This window comes from Gavialis gangeticus, unplaced genomic scaffold (genome assembly GCF_001723915.1).
Source record: "Gavialis gangeticus isolate Ggan-Ray unplaced genomic scaffold, GavGan_comp1, whole genome shotgun sequence".
NCBI classification, from domain to species: domain Eukaryota; kingdom Metazoa; phylum Chordata; order Crocodylia; family Gavialidae; genus Gavialis; species Gavialis gangeticus.
Window position 1 is genome coordinate 24,171,930 of NW_017729000.1, and position 21,342 is coordinate 24,193,271.

At 51.8% G+C, this 21,342-nt stretch overlaps 1 protein-coding gene across 1 annotated transcript in view; it reads left to right on the plus strand.

Annotated features, from left to right (window-relative positions):
• AFAP1L1 (actin filament associated protein 1 like 1) overlaps positions 1-20,951 on the plus strand; it is a 28,618-nt gene extending 7,667 nt beyond the window's left edge. Inside the window, exons 2-19 of the mRNA XM_019505987.1 lie at positions 684-929; positions 2,958-3,041; positions 3,715-3,812; positions 5,003-5,114; positions 6,356-6,454; positions 7,837-8,048; positions 8,866-9,045; positions 10,922-11,005; positions 11,466-11,559; positions 11,966-12,118; positions 12,805-13,016; positions 14,913-15,058; positions 15,809-15,887; positions 16,124-16,235; positions 17,179-17,343; positions 18,356-18,534; positions 19,037-19,165; positions 19,717-20,951. Coding sequence (XP_019361532.1) covers positions 684-929; positions 2,958-3,041; positions 3,715-3,812; positions 5,003-5,114; positions 6,356-6,454; positions 7,837-8,048; positions 8,866-9,045; positions 10,922-11,005; positions 11,466-11,559; positions 11,966-12,118; positions 12,805-13,016; positions 14,913-15,058; positions 15,809-15,887; positions 16,124-16,235; positions 17,179-17,343; positions 18,356-18,534; positions 19,037-19,165; positions 19,717-19,740 — 2,408 coding nt within the window. The 3' untranslated portion in view covers positions 19,741-20,951. The remainder of the gene's footprint in view (positions 1-683; positions 930-2,957; positions 3,042-3,714; positions 3,813-5,002; positions 5,115-6,355; positions 6,455-7,836; positions 8,049-8,865; positions 9,046-10,921; positions 11,006-11,465; positions 11,560-11,965; positions 12,119-12,804; positions 13,017-14,912; positions 15,059-15,808; positions 15,888-16,123; positions 16,236-17,178; positions 17,344-18,355; positions 18,535-19,036; positions 19,166-19,716) is intronic.
• Positions 20,952-21,342: the final 391 nt, after the last annotated feature.

Here is a 21,342-nt window from a genome sequence, read left to right on the forward strand (position 1 = left end):
AATGCTGCGGCTAGTAAAGTGAGCAAAACACTGGCTTGTATCCATAGATGCTTCTCAAGCAAATCCCAGGACGTCATTCTCCCCTTGTACTCGGCCTTGGTGAGGCCACAGCTGGAGTACTGTGTCCAGTTTTGGGCTCCACAATTCAAAAAGGATGTGGAGAAGCTTGAGGAAGTCCAGAGAAGAGCCACGCGCATGATCAGTCAGGAAAACAGACCTTACGACGACAGGCTGAGAGCCATGGGGCTCTTCAGCCTGGAAAAGCGCAGGCTCGGGGTGATCTGGTGGCCACCTATAAGTTTATCGGGGTGTTCACCAGGATCTGGGGGAACGATTGTTCACCAGAGCACCCCAAGGGATGACAAGGTCTAACGGTTATAAACTCCTGCAAGACCATTTCAGGCTGGACATAAGGAAGAATTTCTTCGCTGTCCGAGTCCCCAAGGTCTGGAACAGCCTGCCATTGGAGGTGGTTCAAGCACCTACATTGAACACCTTCAAGAGACATTTGGATGTTTATCTTGCTGGGATCTTATGACCCCACCTGACTTCCTGCCCCTGGGGCAGGGGGCTGGACTCTGATCTTCCAAGGTCCCTTCCAGCTGTAAAGTCTATGAAATCTATGAGATACTGTATGCTCCTGAAACTTTCTTGTTTTATCCTTCCCTCCATCTCTTGGTGAGCCCCACTGCTAACATCACCCCATCCATGGCGAGGAAGGAGTGCAGCAGTGAAGCCTTCGGGTCCTCTCCCCAGCTGGCTCCCTCCCTTGACTGAGCTGTCTCTTCTGCTTTCCCTAGTGCTGGACCAGCTCCTCCCAGAGCTCAGTCTGCTGCTCAAGCTGCTGGATCATGAGTACCTGAGCTCTACCACCCTGGAGAAGAAGCTGGCTGTCTCCAGCATCCTGCAGAAGTTGCAGCCCCCCACAGGTCAGTGAGCTGACTTGTCAGCCCTCCTGCTCTACTCTTCCCCTCCACTGCTTCTCCTCTTTCTAGTCTGTGCTGGTGAGGGCTGGCCAATAACAGGGAGGCCTCTATTCCTACAGGAGGGGGTGTTACCCCTTGACCCCCGTCCCTGCAATCCTGGTAGAGCTCACTCCATGTTGTTGGTTAGCTTTACAGCATTACAAATTGGGAGGGGGGAAGGGCATGGAATGGCGGGGCTGTACATTAGGGTGAGCAACAGGGCCCTCCTCAGGCAGGCTTCCCCCCTCCCCCACCCTCGAGCCTGTGGGCTGCGGGGGCGAGTAGTGTGAGGAGCGGCTTCTAAAGGACTTGTATGTCTAAGTCTGGCATCTTGTGGGGTTGGGTTGGGGGAAGGGAGGATCAGTGGTCCTCTCCGCTAGGGACAATCTCTGGTGAGCAGCCAAGAGTGTCACTGCCCGTGGAGGCTGTAGTGCAGGGGTGGGCAATTATTTTGGGCAGAGGGCCACTTACTGAGTTTCGGCAAGCCATCAAGGGCCACATGACAGGCAGCCCAGGGCAGATTAATTAATTCCCTAAATTTTTAGGGTCCCTGCGGGCTGGGTTGAATGGCCTGGCGGGCTGCATCTGGCCCCTGGGCCACATTTTGCCCACCCCTGCTGTAGTGACACTGCCTGGACTGGTTGCAGCTGCCAGGGACTTCAGAGTGACCAGCATGCGAGCTGCAGAACCTGCTGCTTCGGACATCCATTGCAAAGACAATCAGATGGGGATGCAATTCAGGAAGGCGGCAGGGGGAACAGCTCTCTGCCCTGGCAGGAACGAACTAGCATTGCTGCTCCCTTAGGCCCCGCCTGGCAGAGCTTTCAGCTGAGAAGCTGGAGCCCCCAGGTTCCCCGCCTGCTTCTGATCTCTCCCTGGAGACTGACACTTGCTGTGCTGCCTGCCTTGCCCCCCTTACTGACAGAGGCTCCTGACTCCCTCTGGTGGCACATTCATGCCAAGGAAGTCCTCCAGCTGACCTTGAGTAGCAGAGGTGCAGGTATAAAACAATATAGCTGGCAAGATCCAGCTGCTCTTGTCTCCTGATTTATCCAGGCTCTCCGGACATGAATGAACTCTCTTATCAGTTATCGCTATTTCACTTGCTTTGCAATGGGAGCTGCAGGCAGTTTGGGGCAGAAAGCTCCCATGTTCTAGGGGGCAAGTGCCTCTGGATTCAGGGCTGAAACCCGTGCTTCATCTCCTTTCAGTGCTAATCAACTGTATAACCCCTGGCAGGCCTCTGCTGCAGCAGCAGCACTCCCGGGGGCCTCCCTTCCCCTCGCCCCAGCTGCCGCACACCGGAGTTACGCAGCATGTGTACGTCAGGCTGCCTGGCACGTGAAGCACTAACACCAGTTGGGTCCTGTGCAAACAAGCCCAGCCCAGGGAATGGGGCCTGTGGCGTGTGGCCATGTTGTGATTGGACTGGAGTTGCTTGGCGTTTCCTGTCGAAACGCTCATTCCCACGGGCTTTCCTGCTACCCGGCTCTGCTGAGTGGGGGGAGGATTTCCATGGGAAGGGCAAAGCAGCTCCATACCTGGAAGCTTCACTGCTTCCTCCCCCAGCACCTGGGCAGAGTGGAAGTGTCGCTTGGAGACTCCATTTCCTCTGGAACATCTCTCAGCAGGGGCCTCACTGAGCTGGAGATCGTAGCTTTTCCCTCTGTTTCCTTGTGCTTGTCATGCGTCATTGGTGCTCTCCTGCTTCCCCACCTCTTTCCTGCTGGGGTTGCAGAGCCATTTCTCTCCCTGTCCTCTGCCTGCTGCCCTTAGGTGCCAGGGGTCACTGTGACAGGTGCTGCAGGTTAACCACGCCATGCATGGTTATCTCTAGGTGCAGTGGTCCCTTGGGTTCCCTGCTGATTTCCAGGGAGTGGGGTGTGTGACTGCCTGGGGAGTGGACCACCAACAAAGAGAGATCTGTGTGCTGGCCTCCCTGTCCCCATGTTCAGAAGTTGGCTTAATTTTTCCCCTACTCATCGCTTGCAGGGAAGAATGTGGACTATATGTACGTGAATACAGAGACCCTGCACAATGGCACCAGCTTTGTGGAGTCCCTCTTTGAAGAGTTTGGTATGTACCAGCTGATCACCTCCTATTTGGAGAATCCTTCAATCCCTGATGGCCATGCAGCTGAACTGGCACAACTTCCTCTGGCCAAGAAGGCCATGAGGTCCTATCCCGGCCCAGGATTCTGGCGTCACCCAGCACAAACTCTGTCAGCACGGCTGGTGAAGCCCTGACCTCTGGACCACCCATTACCCTAAATTTGTTCTGCATCACATGCCCAAATGGCAATTAAAATTGCTGGGACAATGGTAGAGAAAGCAGGGTAAAAACCAAATGTAACAACAGACATTGACACTCAGTAAAGTTCCTGCGAAAGCTCCTGTGACCTGCTGCCCAAAACTGAGTGTGAATTATGGCTGTCACATGGATCTGTTTTATTTCTTCACCCTTGCCCAAAGTTGAGCCCATTGTTCCATGTAGCACTTGGAAGCACCCAGATAGGAAAGGGCCTGTAGGACTCCACAGCTGGCTACATTTATAGCACTGCTGTGATACTGCACAGCTGATAGATAACATTCTTGTGGCAGCCGAATGACTGATAAGGGGCAGTAGGGTGGAGTGGCTTTGTGCCTAGGGCTGTGAGATTAAAGAGGAAAGCTGTCTTGAAGGTCTGTCTGACAAGCCTGGTTTCTGGTGCTGCAGTGTTGCTTGGCCTCACAACTCCAATACTTTCCAGATTGCAACCTGCAGGATCTCCAGGACATGCAGGAGGAGGATGGAGACACTGGTGTGGGCATCGGCTTGGACCTTGCAAGGAGTCAGCCAGTCAAAAATGTGAGTCCAGCCACCTCTGAGTGCCCCTCACCATTGGTAGGTCCTTATGCTGACTCTGACAAGACTTAGTCTCTCAGGCCAGTGATACCCCTGTGGCTGGACTCTGAGGTTGTAGTCCAGTGGCAAGACTGATGCTGTGACTCCACATATCGAAATGCCCCGGGCTGCTGCGTTTGGTATGGAGCCAAGGCCCAAGAGGCAGCAACAGTGAAAGATGAAGGGTTGCAGAGTTCACAAAGCTGGACTCAATACCAGATAAACCTTTAGGCTTAGGTGCTAAGTTTTAGAAGGGAAGCAAGAAAAGTGAAAGTCAAAAGAAGAATACTGTTTTGAAGCTAGGTTGAATCCCAAATGGAGTGGATGTGACTTGTGTTTTGTGTTGGATGGTGCTGCTTGCCTGTGACTGGAAAAAGCCATGCTGTCACATTCTGTGCTCTCAGGCAACTCCTGCCTTGTGCGGCTGGGTCTTGTGCTTCGTAAACAGTTGCTCAGTCCAGCACAATCATAAAAGCTCATAAGGGCTGGGGCAGGCAATTATTTGGTGCATCTCCTACCCAGTGCAGCTTTAAATTCAGGAGAATCCAGCATCATCCCAGGTGTGGATCCACCTAGTTCCCCTTTAGGGCACATGGCTCCCCTTGAAACCATGTAGCTGCTGGCTGAAAGTGGCTCTTGTCCTGTGGTGCACAATCCATGTTGGGTTGGTGTTGGGACCATGGCCAGGGTAGAGATGGTAGGGAAGGGAGATTAGAGGCTGGGGTGTCAAAAGTGTGTTTTGGGGGTGAATATTCTCCTCCTTGGACACCCTGGCGTTCTTCAGTCCTGATCAACACCTTTCTGGAAGAATGCCCAAAGAAGGCTTAGTCATATTCATCATTAAGGTACCAGCAGCTTTGGAGTATTTGCCAAGTAAGGGTGCAAATCAAAAGCCAGTTCACTGCCTCTGAAAGTGGATCATTCAGTGTGAACCACTCAGGCTTTGAGAAGCCAGCAAATTCCATCCTGAAGAGTATAGCAAACATCCAGGGGGGCAGATCCAGAGGGATGACGGGGACTGGGGTTTCCTTTCTGGTTATTATGGTGACAGCTCTCATTGACGGTTCTCTGAACACCCTGACAGGCCTGTAGCTCAGCCCTGCCCCATTTCCCTCTGCATGACTAATCCACATTGGTCTCTCTATCTCATGTAGGCTCCTGGGGACCCTCCACCCCCACTTCCCACCACCCCTCCACCTGAAGATTACTATGAGGAGGCCCTGCCTCTGGGCCCTGGAAAGGCCCCAGAGTACATCACTTCCCGCAGTAAGTTGAACGCTGTGTAGACGGGGAGCAGGGTTGAGAACACTCAGTCAGCTGGGCCTGGCATGTTTCTGCAGCTGCAGGGCCCTGATTTTGACATAGTAGACAAGGGACCTTCTTCAGAGCCTCGCACCGGGCTCCTCATTAGCTCAGGGAAGGCAGTGCTGTAGCATGGGGGCAGTGATGCTCCTCTCCCTGCTTCCTCCTATCCCACAGTTATGTGATAGGAAGAGGTTTGCTTTGATGCAGGGGTCAGAACTAAGTGACTGGGGATGTTCAGAGCCTGAGAGAAGATGCTCGCCCACAGCCAGTGCAATGGCTCAGGGAGCACAGGGAGCTGGCTGGAGACAAGGGACTCAATGTGAAGCAGCTTTCATCTGCAGCAGTCAATGGATTTCATTTGCAGTATCTTCCCCAATGCCAAACCAAGCTCCTGCTGTGTGGGGAGAAAATGAAGAGGTCGATCACTGAGGGTGACTTGTCAGTAGTGCTGGTGGCTGGTCAGCTTGAGAATGACCATACAGGTGCATCAAGGGAATCGTATCCTATCCTGAATGTGGGGCCTTGTAGGAGAGAGGGATCCCTGAGCTACTCCGTGTGGAGCTGCTTGATTAGGGGCTCTGGCACTTCACAGGAAATGCTGGGGTATTCAGTGCCTCGGCCTCTGCCTCCCTCCTATCCCAGCTGCTGGGTGCGTAGGGCTGAGTTTTGTCTATATGAGGGACAGCCAAGGGAGGAGGCTGAAGGACTCCCAGGAACAGTCCCTGAAGGAGGGGTGTGCTGAGCTTCCTTCAGAGTGGCAGTGACCTTGGAGAAGTTTTCAGAAAGGAGCTGGATGCCAGAGAACTTTTCCCAGGCTGGGGCCCCAAAATGTGTCACTTGGCAGCGCCCACACAGCATCTTTCCTGTCAGGGGCTGTGGTGTCTAGTGGCTGTCACAGAGCAGGTGGGGAAGAGAGGGGGAGGCTTCTGGGGCTGAGGCTCTTCCAGAGGTCCTGTCCATAAAGTTCTGTGTCCTTTTTGGGTCACGCATACTTCACCTCTGCCAGTAACTGCAGGCATGTCTAATTCTCTGAGGCTGGCCCTGCTGTTGAGCTGGAGCTAATGCGAGCAGCAAGGCTTGGCCTAGTTTAGCTCAGCAAAGCCCTCAGATGAAGCCTTTTGATGATCCACTGTGCCCCATTAGTACCCTGAGCTAGAGTATTCTTTACTGAAAGCCTGATGTATTCTCTACTTTCTCTGCAGATAGTTCCAGTCCCCCCAACTCAATCGAGGATGGCTATTATGAGGATGCGGACAGCAACTACCCCGTTACCAGGGTGAATGGGGAGCAGAAAAACTCCTGTAGGTAGCAGAGCAGAGCCTCTTCAAGATAGCCACTCTCACGGGGCAGGAGTGAACCCAGCATGAACTAGGCCAAATGCAGAGGGGATGAGCTGTGGCCTGGAGATGGGGAATCCTACCATGAGGCAAAGTTACCTAGGGGCACACACAACCTATGGTCGACCACAGAGCTCCAGGACTTTCATAGGTGGATGTTGCAGAGATGAATTGGAGGAGTGAGGAAGAGCCAGGCCCTCTATTCATTTACTGCAACTTAGCCCCCATGGAAAGAGTGGGCACCTGCTGCTCTGGGAACCCCTGCCAGAAGCAATACACTAACGACAAACTAGCCCTTCCCCTGCAGTGGAAAAAAATCCATCTACGGACAGCTCAGGGGCTGGGACTTTCCTCATCCAGTTTTCACACCCCAAAACAGTTGCTCTTCAGGACCCCACCTCACTAGCCACTTGGGCAAAGCTGGATATTGGCAGTTGGCAACTCCTGGCATGCATGGTACCTCTAACATGGGCTATCAAGCCTTGACCTTTCTTGCTGTGCTTGGAGAAGCCATTGATTCTCTAGGAACGAGAATCTCCATCTAAGACTGAAGGCTTCTCTTGCAGATGAGGTTGTTTACAGCCCTTCCTGCCTCATCTATGTAATAAATGTCCAAGCAGGTTAGGAATCTGGACCTGTCCCTGCATCTGACTCCATCCTCAACAACTTGGAAGAGGCTTAGGGTAACACTGGCCAATGTATAGGTCCTCTCACTGTGAAGCTCTTCTGGCACCAACCACAGACCCCAACTTCAGGAAGAGATGTTCCTGGTGGGTTTTGCTCTCAGGAGTAGGCAGTTGTTCCCACTTGGCCAGCTCCTCCATTGCTCTGCAAACCTTCAGGGAGCCACTCCCATGTGCAGGGAATAGACTGGCACATAGTATAAAAACAGTGACATGTTCCATAATGTGCAGTTGCTGTCCCAGGCCATATTTGGGAGGGTCAGGGCAGAAGTGTTAGTGTGTGAGATCCCCCCACTTCACAGAGAAGAAATGACTTTGCTGGCTAGTTCTCAGCCTTGCAGCTTTTGGTCAGATGCTCGCAAACCTGGAATCTGTTAAGCCAGTCCACTGGCTCAGACAGAGGGACCTTTTGTCCAAGTAGGCCTGGCACTTGGCCTCCCAGCACTATGGGTGGACTTGGAAAGTAACTTGGGGGAAATGGAAACTCAGTGTCACTGCTTCTGTTCCAAGTTTGACCCTGAGTCTCTCCCTCTAATTTTGTCTCCCCAAGAACTGCTTAGAGAGGGAAACCTCTGGGCTGGAGTCCCACTCTGGATGTAAGGCACTGGAGCTCTGTTCTCGGTGGTATCCTGGGGTGACTGAGATTTTTATGCTTTCTTCTAGACAATGACTCTGATGCAATGAGCAGCTCCTATGAGTCCTATGATGAGGAGGAGGAGGAAGGGAAGGGCCAGCAGCTGACACACCAGTGGCCATCAGAGGAAGCTTCCATGAACCTGGTGAAGGACTGCAGGATTTGTGCTTTCCTGTTGCGCAAGAAGCGCTTTGGGCAGTGGGCCAAGCAGCTGACGGTCATCAAGGAAAATAGACTCCTGGTGAGGCTGCAGTGGGCTGAGCACTGGGCTATGCAGCGGGGTTTCAGGGAGGGTTTAGGTTGAAGAAAGGTGGCCGCATCATGTGGAGTTGGAGCGGCCTTTGGCTTCAGCTTGAGAGCACCAGAGCTGGGATTAACTTTGGAGGGGAATTGCCAAGCTTGTCTAACCACCTGATGAAGAGCAAAAGGTAGGGTTGTCTCCTGTGTATCATCTCTGCAGGTGTAAGCCAGATTTTGGGAATCTCTATGATGTTGTAAGGTCATATATGTAAACCTACATATGCTGTGCAAAATAACTCTGCCCCCTGCAAGACCCATAGCCCAGGTCTCCAAGCAGAAGCCATCAGGGTTCACCTGAGTGTTTACTACCTGACACCATCATGCCAGCCATGATGGACAAAGTTTGAAAGGCAGGTTAAAGGCATTTCCCAGAGCACAGCACAGCCCACACAGTAGGATGCTGGATGCCTCAGGTTCTGTGCTGGCTCTGAGAGGACTTGTGGTCTTGGTAGGAGAAGGACAGAGGAGTGGGGATTCCTGGGTTCTGTTCCTCCATTCCTCTGTGACTTAAGCTGAGTCACTCTTCCTATCCCAGTTGGGAAACTGAGGAGCAGTCATATGAAAGTACTGTAACTTTGCAATCTCTGTAAACTGCTTTGGGGTCTCAGATAATGCTTCATATAAGAGATGGCCAGAACCTGGGCAGAGATGTTCCCCACTGGGCTGACATGCTCCCTCTCCCCATATCCCCATAGCATTGGCAGAAGATACAGGCTGGTCTCCACTGCAAGCATAACTATTGCATCTTCTTTTTCTAGTGTTACAAAAGCTCCAAGGATCGGCAGCCACACCTAGAGGTGCCCCTGAGCGCCTGCAACGTCATCTATGTGCCCAAGGATGGACGCCGCAAGAAGCACGAGCTGCGCTTCTCCCTGCCAGGGGCCGAGGCCCTGGTGCTGGCAGTACAGAGCAAAGAGCAGGCTGAGGAGTGGCTGAAGGTACCTCTGGCTGCAGCACCAGCTTATACCCTTGTCTCTGCCTCGTGTCACTGGCTCAGTGATGTTGAGGGACCGTCACCAGCTCTGTGTTATAGGAACCTTTCCAGTGAATCCTCCTGGCTCTGATGCTGTCATCTCTGCATGTAGCTTGGTTCCCATAATCCCTGTCTGAAACCAGTAGTAGGCAGGGTGGCTGGCTCCCATGGGAAAGGCCAGGGTTTCCATGCTGCCTTATCTTGATGGGGAAGAGGGCTTTCCTCACATCTCTTATCACCCCTGTCTAGCTGGGGCTCCAGCTGTGAGGAGAGCTCTCCAGTCAGCACAGCCTGCCCAGGCAGTGTCCTCTCCTTCCACTGGCTCTGATAGCCAGGAGTCACACAGGCTATGAGGGAGGGCCTCCTCTTGCCCTCCCCCCTTTTCCTGCCTTTGTTCTGGATGAAGGAGGGTGGGTAGCTTGGCCTGTATGTGGGAAGCTGCAGGGGGAAGTCACTAACTCTGTGTCTGAGCTGACAGTGTGTGAAGGGACATGAAATAAGGGTATTAAGCAGCACCACCACCTCTACCCCAGGGAGCCACAACCCCTGACCCTACTCACCTTAAATCTGCTAGGATAGGGTGATCAACTGCTGCGAGACTGGTGTGCCACTCCTGCCAGAGATCTCCCTCTCTATCCCACCCCATTACAGTGCAGTGTGGATCAACTGGTGCCATCACATCCTGGATAGCAAATGGACCTGCATTTAAGCGCTGGATTGGGGAAGAGAGGGAACTCTGTGCACATCTCCAGGCTGATTCAGCATGGAAGTTCTGATCACGATTTTTGAGTACTTTGCTTCACAGGCAAACTGAAGTAGTTCAGGAAAGACTGCCCTCATGCAGGGTGGGTCCTGATGGGAGTCTGCCAGTCTCGCCATTGTCCCAGCCCAGCCTGACAAACTTTGCATGTATCTTCAGGCATCCTGGGTTCCCATTCCTGCTCTGCTGCAGTCTTCCTATGTAACCTTTGGCAAGTGACGTAGTCTCTAAGGGCATGTTTACATGAGACCCTTTAAGGTGCATTAGCCTAAATTTAAGCCCATTAGGGCATGTGTCTGCATGTGTGCACCCTTAATGTGTTTTAAAATGGAGAATTTAGGCTATTCACGTCAAAATTTGATGCCTGCAAATGCAGATATCAAATGTAGGCACGAATAGTTAAAGCACATTAATGAACATGTAGATGCATTAAATCACATTAATGCTGTGTATGTGGACTGACTTGAGACTAAAGTTAGTCCCAAATCAGTCCACACACAGTGTTAATGCACTTTAATGCCTTCACATGTAGACGTCAGCTTAAACCTGCTTAATGCACATTAAGCTAATGCACATTCAATTTTGGCACATTTAAATGCATGTATAGACACGCCCTCTATGCCCATCTGTATAACCAGAGTAATAGCACTTCCCTTTCTGACAGTGTTGGAAGAAGAATTTATGTTCAGGCATTCTTAAACTGATAGAAGCCACATTAGCGTAGTGGTTCAGTCTGTCTGCCACTAAAGCCTCATAGGTCAGCTGGCTAGACTCTACTCTGACTTCTTTCTTTGGGACTGTAAATGGGAATCTGAGACGTATTTCAATCAGTTCATTCCATGGCTACCCTATTCATTAAGTGCAAGTCAAGTGAGACTGGGCAGAGGAAGTTTTTTAGAGGAGACTTTCCAGTGAGAAATGTGCCAGTTACTCCCTGCAGCTGTTCAGAAGGGATTATGGTCACTAATCCCAAACTGCCATTTGCTCTGGTCAGACCATGGCAGTGTGGCCAGTCTTGGACTTCATTCAGTTGAAAGGGGTCCTGAGATGCTGTTGCTAAGAGGCTTTGTCATTGTCACAGGCAATAAAGGAAGCAAGCAGCCCCAACGCAGGAGGGACCGAGGCCCCTACATCCCCTGTACTGTGCAAAACAGACCTGGACAAGGTAACCTGTTTTCTCTCTTCCCCTATCCAAATTGTGCTGCTGGTCAGACTGGGTGAGGAGGGAAGTACACCTACCCTGATGTCAAAGCGACTGAAGGACTGGGAGTCAGGGGGTCTCAAGACTGAGGTTTGAAGTGCTAAAGAGCAGGCTTGCTTTCCTGCATTGCATGGCAGTAGGTGGTGAAAGGCTTCCTGAATGCACCCTCAAAGAACATCCAAGATCGGCCTGAGCTGGAGTTGCAAACTCTTCTAGTGGCCTGGGGCATGTACCCTTCCTGTTCTGCTGTGTTCGGTGGAGGCTACTGGGAGCCTGTCACATTTGCAGAGCTGTCATCGATGGTGGTCATTCCATGCTCACACTGAAAGGGTTAAAGCTCTTTGGGTGTTGTGTTGAGGTAGGTAGCTGCTACCATCAGGATCCCCATGACCTGCATTGATCTATGCTTGCCTTTTCGCCACAGAGGTTATCACAAGACAAACAGACTTCTGACTCAGACAGTGTGGTGACAGGAGAAAACTGCTCACCGCTGGCCCGGAGGGAGCCCCGAGAACATGGTGAGAGCACCAGCCCCTCTGCAGCTGCAGAAACAGCCCTCCCTCCCTTCCCCTCAACTCAGTGGTGTCCATTAGCTGCTGGAACATGGGAAGGGGCTGGCCTGCTCACACACTCTTTGTTAGTGCCATTAGGCCCTGCTGCATGGCTGGTAATAGGAGGCTCCTTCCACAGAGCTGTGGGCAGCCCCATCCCTGAGTTTTCCCTCCACACCAGTCATGGGAACTCTGTTGTCCCAATGTACAAGAGTTGTTGGGAGTTGAGAATGGCCTGCTCTAGCTCCTATCAGCATATCTCCAACATGCAACTGTCCCAGCCCCTGAAAAACTGCTCTTGCCTGAGGTAGGCAGTGCTTTGGCTGGCTTTCAAGATGCCCTCTCCTGAGCTGGCACTCCATCCTGTTCCCAGGGAAAGGCAAGAAGAGTGGTTTGGCTGAACTGAAGGGCTCGGTGAGCCGTGCAGCTGGGAAGAAGATTACCAGGATCATCAGCTTCTCCAAGAAGAAGGCATCTCCTGAGGACACACAGACCTCCTCCACTGAGGAGGACATCCCATGCTGTGGTTTGTACCACACTGATAGGAGAGGGTGACTGGAGCACAAACAGGGACTCCTGGTGAACTGAGTCTAGAGGGAAGTTTGCCTTGGGACTTGGTGACAGGTCCTCCTCTGCCCCAGTGGAAAGGGTAGAGTGGGAGGGAGAGGCTGCTATCCAGATTGCAGAGGATTTTGCTGTTGCTTCTGAATTTCAAGACTCCATTTCTGTGGCCCAAATGTAGAAACACTTTGCAAACCTACTGGCTTCAGGGAGATTTTTCCTGAGCATGATCTCAGTAACGACCAAGCAGGAGGGCCCAGTGACTAATGGCTTTGTGTTTCTAATTGGAAGATCTCCACACAGAGGGAGCGTCCAGACACCTCATGGAGTTTTGCAGTAGGGCTTTTACTGCTGAAGAAATTATTGTGAGGAAATAGCTGCCACAGGTTTGTTAAGAGTGAATGGCAGAGGTAGGGAGACCTGCAGTGATTTGCTGACAGGCACAGCAGTAGCAGCACAGCAGCACTTCAGACTGATAGAGTGAGAGCAGATGACCTTTCAGTTGCATGATTGGTGCCTCCAGAAAACACCCCCGGGCGCCTCTTACTACCCGCCTTCTTCTCTACCTCATGCATGACAGTTAATTAGGTCCAGCCAGTTAGGCACTGACTGAGATGCTGACTTCTGTCTGGGATCTGGCTCTCCCTGCAGGTTATTTGAACGTCTTGGTTAATCAGTGCTGGAAGGAGCGCTGGTGTCGCTTAAAAGGCAACACCCTTTATTTCCACAAGGACCGCACTGATTTACGCACACACGTGAACGCTGTCGTCCTCTGCGGCTGTGAGGTGGTTCCAGGGCTGGGCCCCAAGCACCCATTTGCTTTCCGCATCCTTCGAAATGGCCAGGAAGTCTCTGCCTTGGAGGTGAGCATTCATACTCTGAGGCCTGGAGGGGTGAAGGAAGCATTCCCTGCCTCATTCAAGGAGTAGAGGTTGGGCCCAAAGCTTGGGCTGCTGTTTCCTCAAGGGTTACAACAAACCTCGAGCTAAACAGGGAAATGTCCTAGATTTTAAAGCGAGACTTCCACAGATCATCCAGTTTAGCCCTTCCCCTACTGTGCTTTGACACTTGAGACAACCATGTGGGGTTAGCGCATGGAACAGAGAAGCAATATGGAGCAGATCAAAAAGTGAAGTGGATTAGTTGAGTTTCTCTGCATGGGATCATGAGAAAGTAGGACTGGAAGGGACCTCTCAATGTCATCTAGTCCAGCCCACTGCTCAAGGCAGGATCATCCCTGACTAAACCATCCCAGACAAGTGTCTGTCTATCCTGCCTTTGAAAGTTTCCAAGTATGGAAAATGTGCAACTTCTCTAGGTAGCCTGCTCCAATGCCTGCCCCACCTCATAATCAGAAAGATCCTCCAAATCTCCAACCTAAATTTCCCCTGCTGCAGCTTGAGGCAGTTGTTCCTAGTCCTATCCCCTACAGCCACAAAGAAAAGCCTATTTCCATCTTTTCTATAATCACCCTTCAGGTATTTGAAGACTTATCAAATCCCCCCTCAGTCTTTTCTTCTCCACACGAAATAACCCTAGTTCTTTCAGCCTTTCCTCATAAGTCTTGCCTCTCAGGCCCCCGACCATGTTTGTTGCCAGGTGCTGGACTCTTTCCAAACTGTCCACATCCTTCTTAAAGTGTGGGGCCCAAAACTGGATGCAGTACTCCAGAGGAGCCCTCACCAGTGCTGAAAATAGTCACTTCACTTGATTTGCAAGTGACACTCCTGTTTATACAACCCGGGATGCTGATGGGTTTTTTTTCAATAAGAGGACACTGTTGGCTCATATTCAGTTTATGGTACACTGTAACCCCCAGGTCCTTCTCTGAAGTACTGCAGCCTAGCCATTGAATCCCCAGTCTGTATTTGTGCATGTGGTTATTCTGTCCCAAGTGCAGAATGTTGCACTTGTCCTTGTTGAATGTCATCTGGTTGACTGCGGACCATTTCTCCGGTCTATCCAGGCCATTCTGGATCCTAGCCCTGCCCTCTGGAGTGTCCACAGTTCCACCCAACTTGGTGTCATCTACAAATTTGCTAAGCATGCATGAGATCAACCAAAAGCAAAAGATCAGATGAGTTGATGAGGAAATGAGCCTGTACATTAATAATCAACGTCATTACTCCTGCCACAAGCAAAGGAGTTGGATTCTTTAAATCTTTATCTCTGTAGGATCCCTTAAGAGATGTGAATTTTTTATCCCGTGGTTGATTAAACCATACATGCATGGGTTGTCCCTGTTAATTTGTTTCATAATCTCCTTTCTCCTCCTTGTTGATGAAATTCATTGAATTATTTTACTTGGGGTCTAAATGAATATAGAGCAGCTACCCAGGCATTTATAGAATTGATGCAGAGAGACTGCTGAATTGGGTGAATGGGACAAGCGAAGACATTTGACTCCTATAGTTGCTCTCATGATGGGGTCTGAATTGGAGTGGGAATTTGATGTGGATTCAGGTACATGAGAGATTCACTAGGGAGATTAACTTTTCCCAGCTTCTTTCTACAAACACTTTATCTCAAGACAACCAACCCTATTTCAATGTGCATGTGTGGCGTGTGTTACTAAAGCATGCATTTTCTTGTGTGGGATGGTGTCACAGAGTTTGTGTGGGAGATCCAATTCAAGGAGAATAAGAAAGAATAATTCCCTGTCATTCCTTATGCTCACAAGTATTAAGATTATCTAATGCTTCTTGGAGAGAGCTGAGGCAGATCTGGAGGCCATGGTATGCTTCTCTCACCCTCCCCAGGCAAACTGCTCTGAAGATCTCGGCCGCTGGCTTGGCCTTCTGCTGGTTGAGACTGGCTCAAAGACAACCCCAGAGGCCTTGCACTATGACTACGTGGATGTCGAGACAATTGCCAACATAGTCACTGCCGTGAGACACTCCTATCTGTAAGGGGCTCCCTCTTTCACCCTACCCCTACTCTTTAGGACAGCATGGCTGGGCCTCCCTATAGGATCCCACATTGGCCAAGGCTTGCCCCACCCACTACTGCTCTGGCTGGGCCTTGTAGAGTACATCTTTTTTAAGGCTATTGGTAAGTCATCCATGGTGAGGACCTCTTGTTTCTTTGCTGCCAAATTTGAGGGCCCCAAGGCAGTGCCCACAGCCTCCAAAGCATCCTAACCCTCAGTATCAGTAAGTAGGGAAGAAGGGATATGCCACAGGGCCAGTAGATCTGGGGTTATGATTTGTGGGGCTCCAAGCTATGTATGCCTTCTACAAGCTACCAAATAGTTAGAGACCCAGAGTGGGACTTGGGAATTTGGGGTTTGCTTTGGGAACTGGAATAAGTCATTGCATCTCTCAGTACCTCATTGCTGAGACAGGATCACATCTACTCCAGCGTTCCTCTACGTGTGGGGCACCTGCTTTGCAAGTTATAGGAGACCTGTAAATGTAAGATGCTAGGCCTTTGTAAGGTCTAAAGGAGTGGGGAGAGATCTGCTGAAGAAGCTCTCTGCTTTTAGTAGTCTGGAAATTGCTGGCATGCTGCATAGGCTAGGCTATGAAGTCATGAATACCTTCAGTGTGCTTTGAGCTCCATGGATAGAAGGGGCTAGGTGAGACTGAAGAGTTTCTGCTGTTCTGGAAGGGAAGATGCTGGCTAATGTGCTCTGCCTCCACCTCTGTTTCCCCAGGTGGGCCAGCTCTTCCCATGAGTGCCAGACTGATTTGTCCCGGGTGGTGTATGATGACGTTCCCTATGAAAAGGTGCAGGTAAGACTGGATCATGCTCTGTCCAACTTTTCCTTACCCACCTTCCATCTTGTGGCCTCCAAAGGACAATTCTAGGGAGGGAAAGGACCCTGTTTACCCCAGGCATGCTGAGGGGCCATGACTCCTAGGCAGTCACACAGCCCTGGGTACAGACTTCCAGCTCCTGTCCAGCATCAGTGAGCTGCACTATCCATGCAAATGAGTTCAGTGTGTCCACCCGTCTCTGTTCTGTCCAGCCTGAGGACCTGCCACGGCCCTCAGGGGCACAGGTGAAGCGTCATGCCTCCTCCTGTAGTGAGAAGTCACGTCGTGTGGACCCACAAGTCAAAGTAAAGAGACACGCATCGAGTAAGTTTGGGGCTGTGGATCCAGATATTATTCCTGTGGGAGGGTGTCAGATGGATCAGGGGCTGAAGCTTGCCATCTGGAGTCAACAGGTCCTCTTTAGCCCCAAGTCACTGCAGCTGAGAGTCATTTCCATCTGCTGCCTGTTCAAGGTCTCAGTAAGATGAAGTGGGGTCTTAGTTTGGTCCTTAAAGGAGAGATGGCCACCTGACTCCAGCATTGTCCCAGCTGGGGCTGACCATCAGATCAGTCTGACAGGCCCAGGACTGGGTGTGCTCTTTCAACTCGCCAGTGTCTGGCATGTTGGTAGGATGCAACGGGGGGGAAGCTCAAAGAGCCCCTGCCTCTCACAGCCTGTCTGCACATGGAGGAAAATAACTACCAGTAATATCTGTACCAACACCTAGCAACTGCTTATCTGGCACACACAGTGCAGCTTCCATCTGCTTCCAGAGCAGACTAAGTTAAACCACACAGAGGCACTCTGAGCCAGGGGAAGAACCCACATAGGGAGTGAGTGCAAAACAGGTGTGGTGCTCTCAATTCCCACCTGAGCTACTTTTCAGGCACCTGCTATGGGAATAAGCTTTGAGCCAAAGTAGCACCCTGGAGATGGGGAGATCTTCAGCTTCTCCCCAGCACCTACTGCCTGACCGAAGCCAGCAGGTGTGGGACCAAGACACTCATTTCAACCTAATCTGCATAGCACCCAAACAGGACCCCAGTGCCATCTGGGAGAGGGGAGGGCTGGCATATTGACTTTTGCTCAGGAAGTCATCCTTCCTGCCGTGTCCTTGTCCAGCCTCTCTGAGCTGACCTGGTTCATCCCAGGTAAGTCCTGTTGTTGCCTTCCTGAGCTGGTGTCCTAGTTGTCCCTTACAGAGGCAGAGACCATTGTGCCAACCCTAAGCCCCTCACCTGACAGCCAGCATCCTGGTCTCTGCAGATGCCAACCAGTACAGGTATGGGAAGAACCGGGCTGAGGAGGATGCCAGGAGGTTTCTAACAGAGAAGGAGAAGCTGGAGAAGGAGAAATCCTCTATCAGGAATGAGCTGGTGGCCCTAAAGAAAGAAAAGCGGGAGCTCCGGGAAGCCATGAAGAGCAGCACAGGTATGGGCCAGCTGCAGCACCAGGCAGGAGAGGAAACACACATCTTCTGAGCTGCTCCTCACCCCTGTGTGCAAGGAGATTGTGGTCTCCATCTGGGCACAGCTTGTTCATGCCCAACAGTCAGGGTGGCTGCATGTGTCCTCCATCTAGTCCTGCCAAGCCTGACCTGCAAACATCTTCCCCAACAGCAGTCCTGCTCCCAGCTCTGGCATTGCATCTGCAGAACCTCCTCACAGGCCTCCCCTACCAGCTCCTCATCCCTGGGGTGCCTGATTGTGCAGGCAGTTCTGCCAGCTGGGTGCACAGTTGCCAGTAAGCTCCCGCTCCTGACCCCAGTCCCATGTAGGTTATACCTGGCAGCAACCCAACTCCCTCTGGGCCTGTGTCTTCCAGATTGGGCAGTGCTGACTCCCAGTTGGTCCAACCTCAGCACTGCTCTGCTCTGGAGCTGTTCCTCACACTCTTTGTTCCTGGCTTTTCCCCCTCTCAGGCTGGGGCTTCGCTTTAAGCCCTCTGCCAACATGGCTATTTCTTTCCACACAGTTAGGTCAGATGCGAAGTGCCAGTGGCAGAGCTGAGTCAGCACAGGCTGGAGCAGACTGCTGCTTCCACTGCTGGGAATTGCTGCCGCAACCCTTGACCAACAGCGTCACCTAGTGACCAAAACATGAGCGACTCCCCAGCAAAGTGGGTGTAACTGGTTCCCACTCAGTTCCTGAGCTTGAAAAGTCAGAGCAGAAAACCAGCTCCTAATAAATCCTAGCAAAGGCAGGATCCTGCTGCCCTGCACGGCTAGAATAAGTACTATGATACTAGAAACAGACCTAGACAGAAGTGTTAGAGCATCCCCAGCTGGGACCACAACCCTCCTTGCCACCCAGAAATGAAATACTCAGATCTTCAGGTGGGGAGGGATGAATCAGACCCACCTCTGAACCCCCTTTGCAGCCTGCAACCTCCAGGCATCTCTGAACTGATGGGACCTGACCCATCTTCTTTGTGCTGGGAGCAGGGCACAAGCTGAAGGAGCTGGAGGAGCACATTGTGGCCTTGGAAGAGCAATGCAAGGGGAAGGAGGAGCGACGTGTGGACCTGGAGCTCAAGCTGACAGAGGTGAAGGACAGGCTGAAACAGTCGCTAGCTGGAGGGCCTGCTCTGGGGCTAGCTGTGACCACCAAGGCCGAAAATGGGGTATGGAGATGTTACCTACCATCCATCCATTCATCCATCCACAGGCTGGGGCACTTATGCTGCACTGGGGCAGAGCTAGGATGACTCCTTTTGCTGCTGGCTTGTGACTACAGCAGGTGGGAAGTGCAGGGATACAACTAGACTCACTTTGGTCTTGAGACTGCACCTTCCCCTGTGCTTTGCCAACCTTGAAGCTGAGGAAGTCCTGCATCCTCACTGTCCTCCTCTTAGGCCATTTAAGTCCAGGTGACTTCTCCTTTGTTCTCCTGAGGCACCTAAGAACTGACCTGCAGTTATTTCAGTCCTGGGCTCCCCACACAGCCTTGCCACTGCCTGTTGCAGTTTAGCTTGCCCAGCTGCCCCTTACCGGATGGTTAATGCTCATTTGATACATGGGGAAGCTGCCAATTTGTGCTACAATCTGGTGTCTCTCATTGCATCCCCATCTCCTGCTGTCACAGCTCCCTGGGTCTCTAAACATTTGTTTTTTCCCCTTCTACAGGAGACTGGAAATAAGCCAAATGGGAATGCACCAGAGCACTTGGTCCCTGTTAACTGCGCAGCAGAGATGAGGAAGAGGAGTCCTTCCCTCCTTCCTACCAACAAAGGGAACGTGCTGCAGAAGGCCAAGGTATAGTTGTGCTCCCAGCCTAGGAGCACCTTCCCCCTCTCCCTGCAACAAGGTACGAAGCTGACACCCTGATCCCACCCACATCAGATCCTCAGACACTTAACCTTTCCCAGACCAGGAGGCTGGAGAACTACATGCCTCCCCAGCAAATGCACACCATCTGCCTGCCAAAGGGGCAGGAAGCCTTCAAACTAGCAAGATGCCAGACTACCTGGCTGGAGATCATTCAAGTGGCAATTTGTGGCCTGATTCCCAGGAAAGTGGTGGTAACTGTTACTAGTAGGCTGAGCTACATTGGCCAAAGCACTTGCCATCTTATCTTAGCCCTGGGAAGGCTGAGCTATATGAGGCCTCATCAGGTTTCTTTCCATCTACAACCGCTGAGTCCCACATGAGGCGAAGGACCCTGATCGGAGCTAGAGCCCCATTCCCAGTACAGGTCTTGGTGTCTAAAACATGGGGCCTAAAGTTGCTCCAGATCTCTCTGTGCTGTCCTCCTGCTAGCAGGCCCTTAAACTGACTCTTTTCCTCTTTCCTTCCTCTTTTTGCAGGAATGGGAAATGAAACAAACCTAAGCAGGGCAGCAAACTCTCACAGCCTGCCAAGAACCCACTGGACACTGGGATATACTGAAGAGCCACAAGCCCCTTTACCCCAAGGACCTTGGAAGAGGGTGCTGGGGAGAAGTGCAAGGAGAAGCACCCACCCTCCAATTGCACTGACGTCTGGCAAGCAAACAAGATGATGACAGAACTGCTGGGGAGGAGGGGAGTGGGAGGGGTATTGGGGAGGGGGGAAATCCTTCAACGATAAGATTCGCATGCTGCTGGAATACCTGTCTCTGAGGAAGGAGCACCCTGAACAGGACTGGAACACCAGCCCTCCTGAAGGATGTTTCCTTCTTGGCAAATAACAAACTGGAGCAGGGAGTGAGAGTGAGTGGACAGTGCAGGTAGCTGGCAGCCAGAGCTGCTGGATTATAGTCCAGATTCTGTCAGTGGGTCTGTGCTTTACATCACGTGCCTCCATTTTTTGCCATCTGTCAAGCATGGGTCAGCAGGATACTTCAGCCAGGGGGTGCTATGAGCTTTCATCACAGGCATGAAATGGAAGTTCCTGGGAGTCAGTGTTATGTTAGAGCCTGCTCTGCTAGACCAGCCCAGCCCAGCCCAGCCCACTGACATACTTAGTGTCTGGTCTTGCCTCGTGCCAAACTGGATCAGAGGGCACGTGTCTTGCCTCTGCAGCAGTCTAGTCCAGAGGCCCTAAAGGAAAGTGACACTCCCCTTGGCGCTTCTCCTGTGCCCTGTTTGGGTTCTAGATACCTAGTCAGTGGCTTATTGGGGTGCTCTCAGCCAAACAGCAGCTTCTCAAGTGCTTTGGTTTTCTTTTGACATTTCTAATACCAAGTAAGGTCAGTAGCACAAGGAGGGTGGAGGCTGTGCAGTCACCTGTGGCTGACACTTTCAAAAGCGACCACACTCTTTTTGGGTGCAAAGAGCAGGGATCAGCTGAGGATGAACCAGAGCTCAAGTGCCAACACTAGAAAGCAAATGGCTAGCAGCCAGCTGGGGCCCTGCCAAGTATCTGGGAGAGGCTATAAGCAACCAGGGTGAAGACAGCCATGTTCGTTCTCCCTTGAGCCAGTATCAGATGCAGAGCTGAGAGGGAAATGGAGACTACGGTATTTTTGGTCAGTGGTGCTTTCTCCGTACTGTACATAGAATAGGATGCATTGTTATTTGGAAGGTATAGCCAAAGTGGAGAAGGGACAGAGAAAGGGGAATAAAGAAGAGCAAGATGCTGAGGGGAGGGGGGAGACAATAGTCTTGATTAATGTTAGTGCATGTGTTGGGAGTGCAGAGGGGGGAGAGGGGAAGCGCTGCTGTCCTGCCATCCTGCAACGGGCCAGGCTGTGTGAGCCGTCCGTGACTGTAAATACTAACGTCACTACTCTTGGGAACCGCCTGCCTTGTCCTTCTTTAAAAGCTGCTCAGACACTTACACCACAACACAGCCGCCAAGCTGCTCCCGGTTACACCCTCGGCTGCTACCAGCGCTACAGCTGAAGAGCAGTTGCTTCTCCCACACTCCCCCAGGGCGGCACTCCCCGCCCTCGCCCGCCAGAGCACCAGCTGGCTGCGGAGCAGGCCCACGCGCCCGCGCTGCAATGGGGC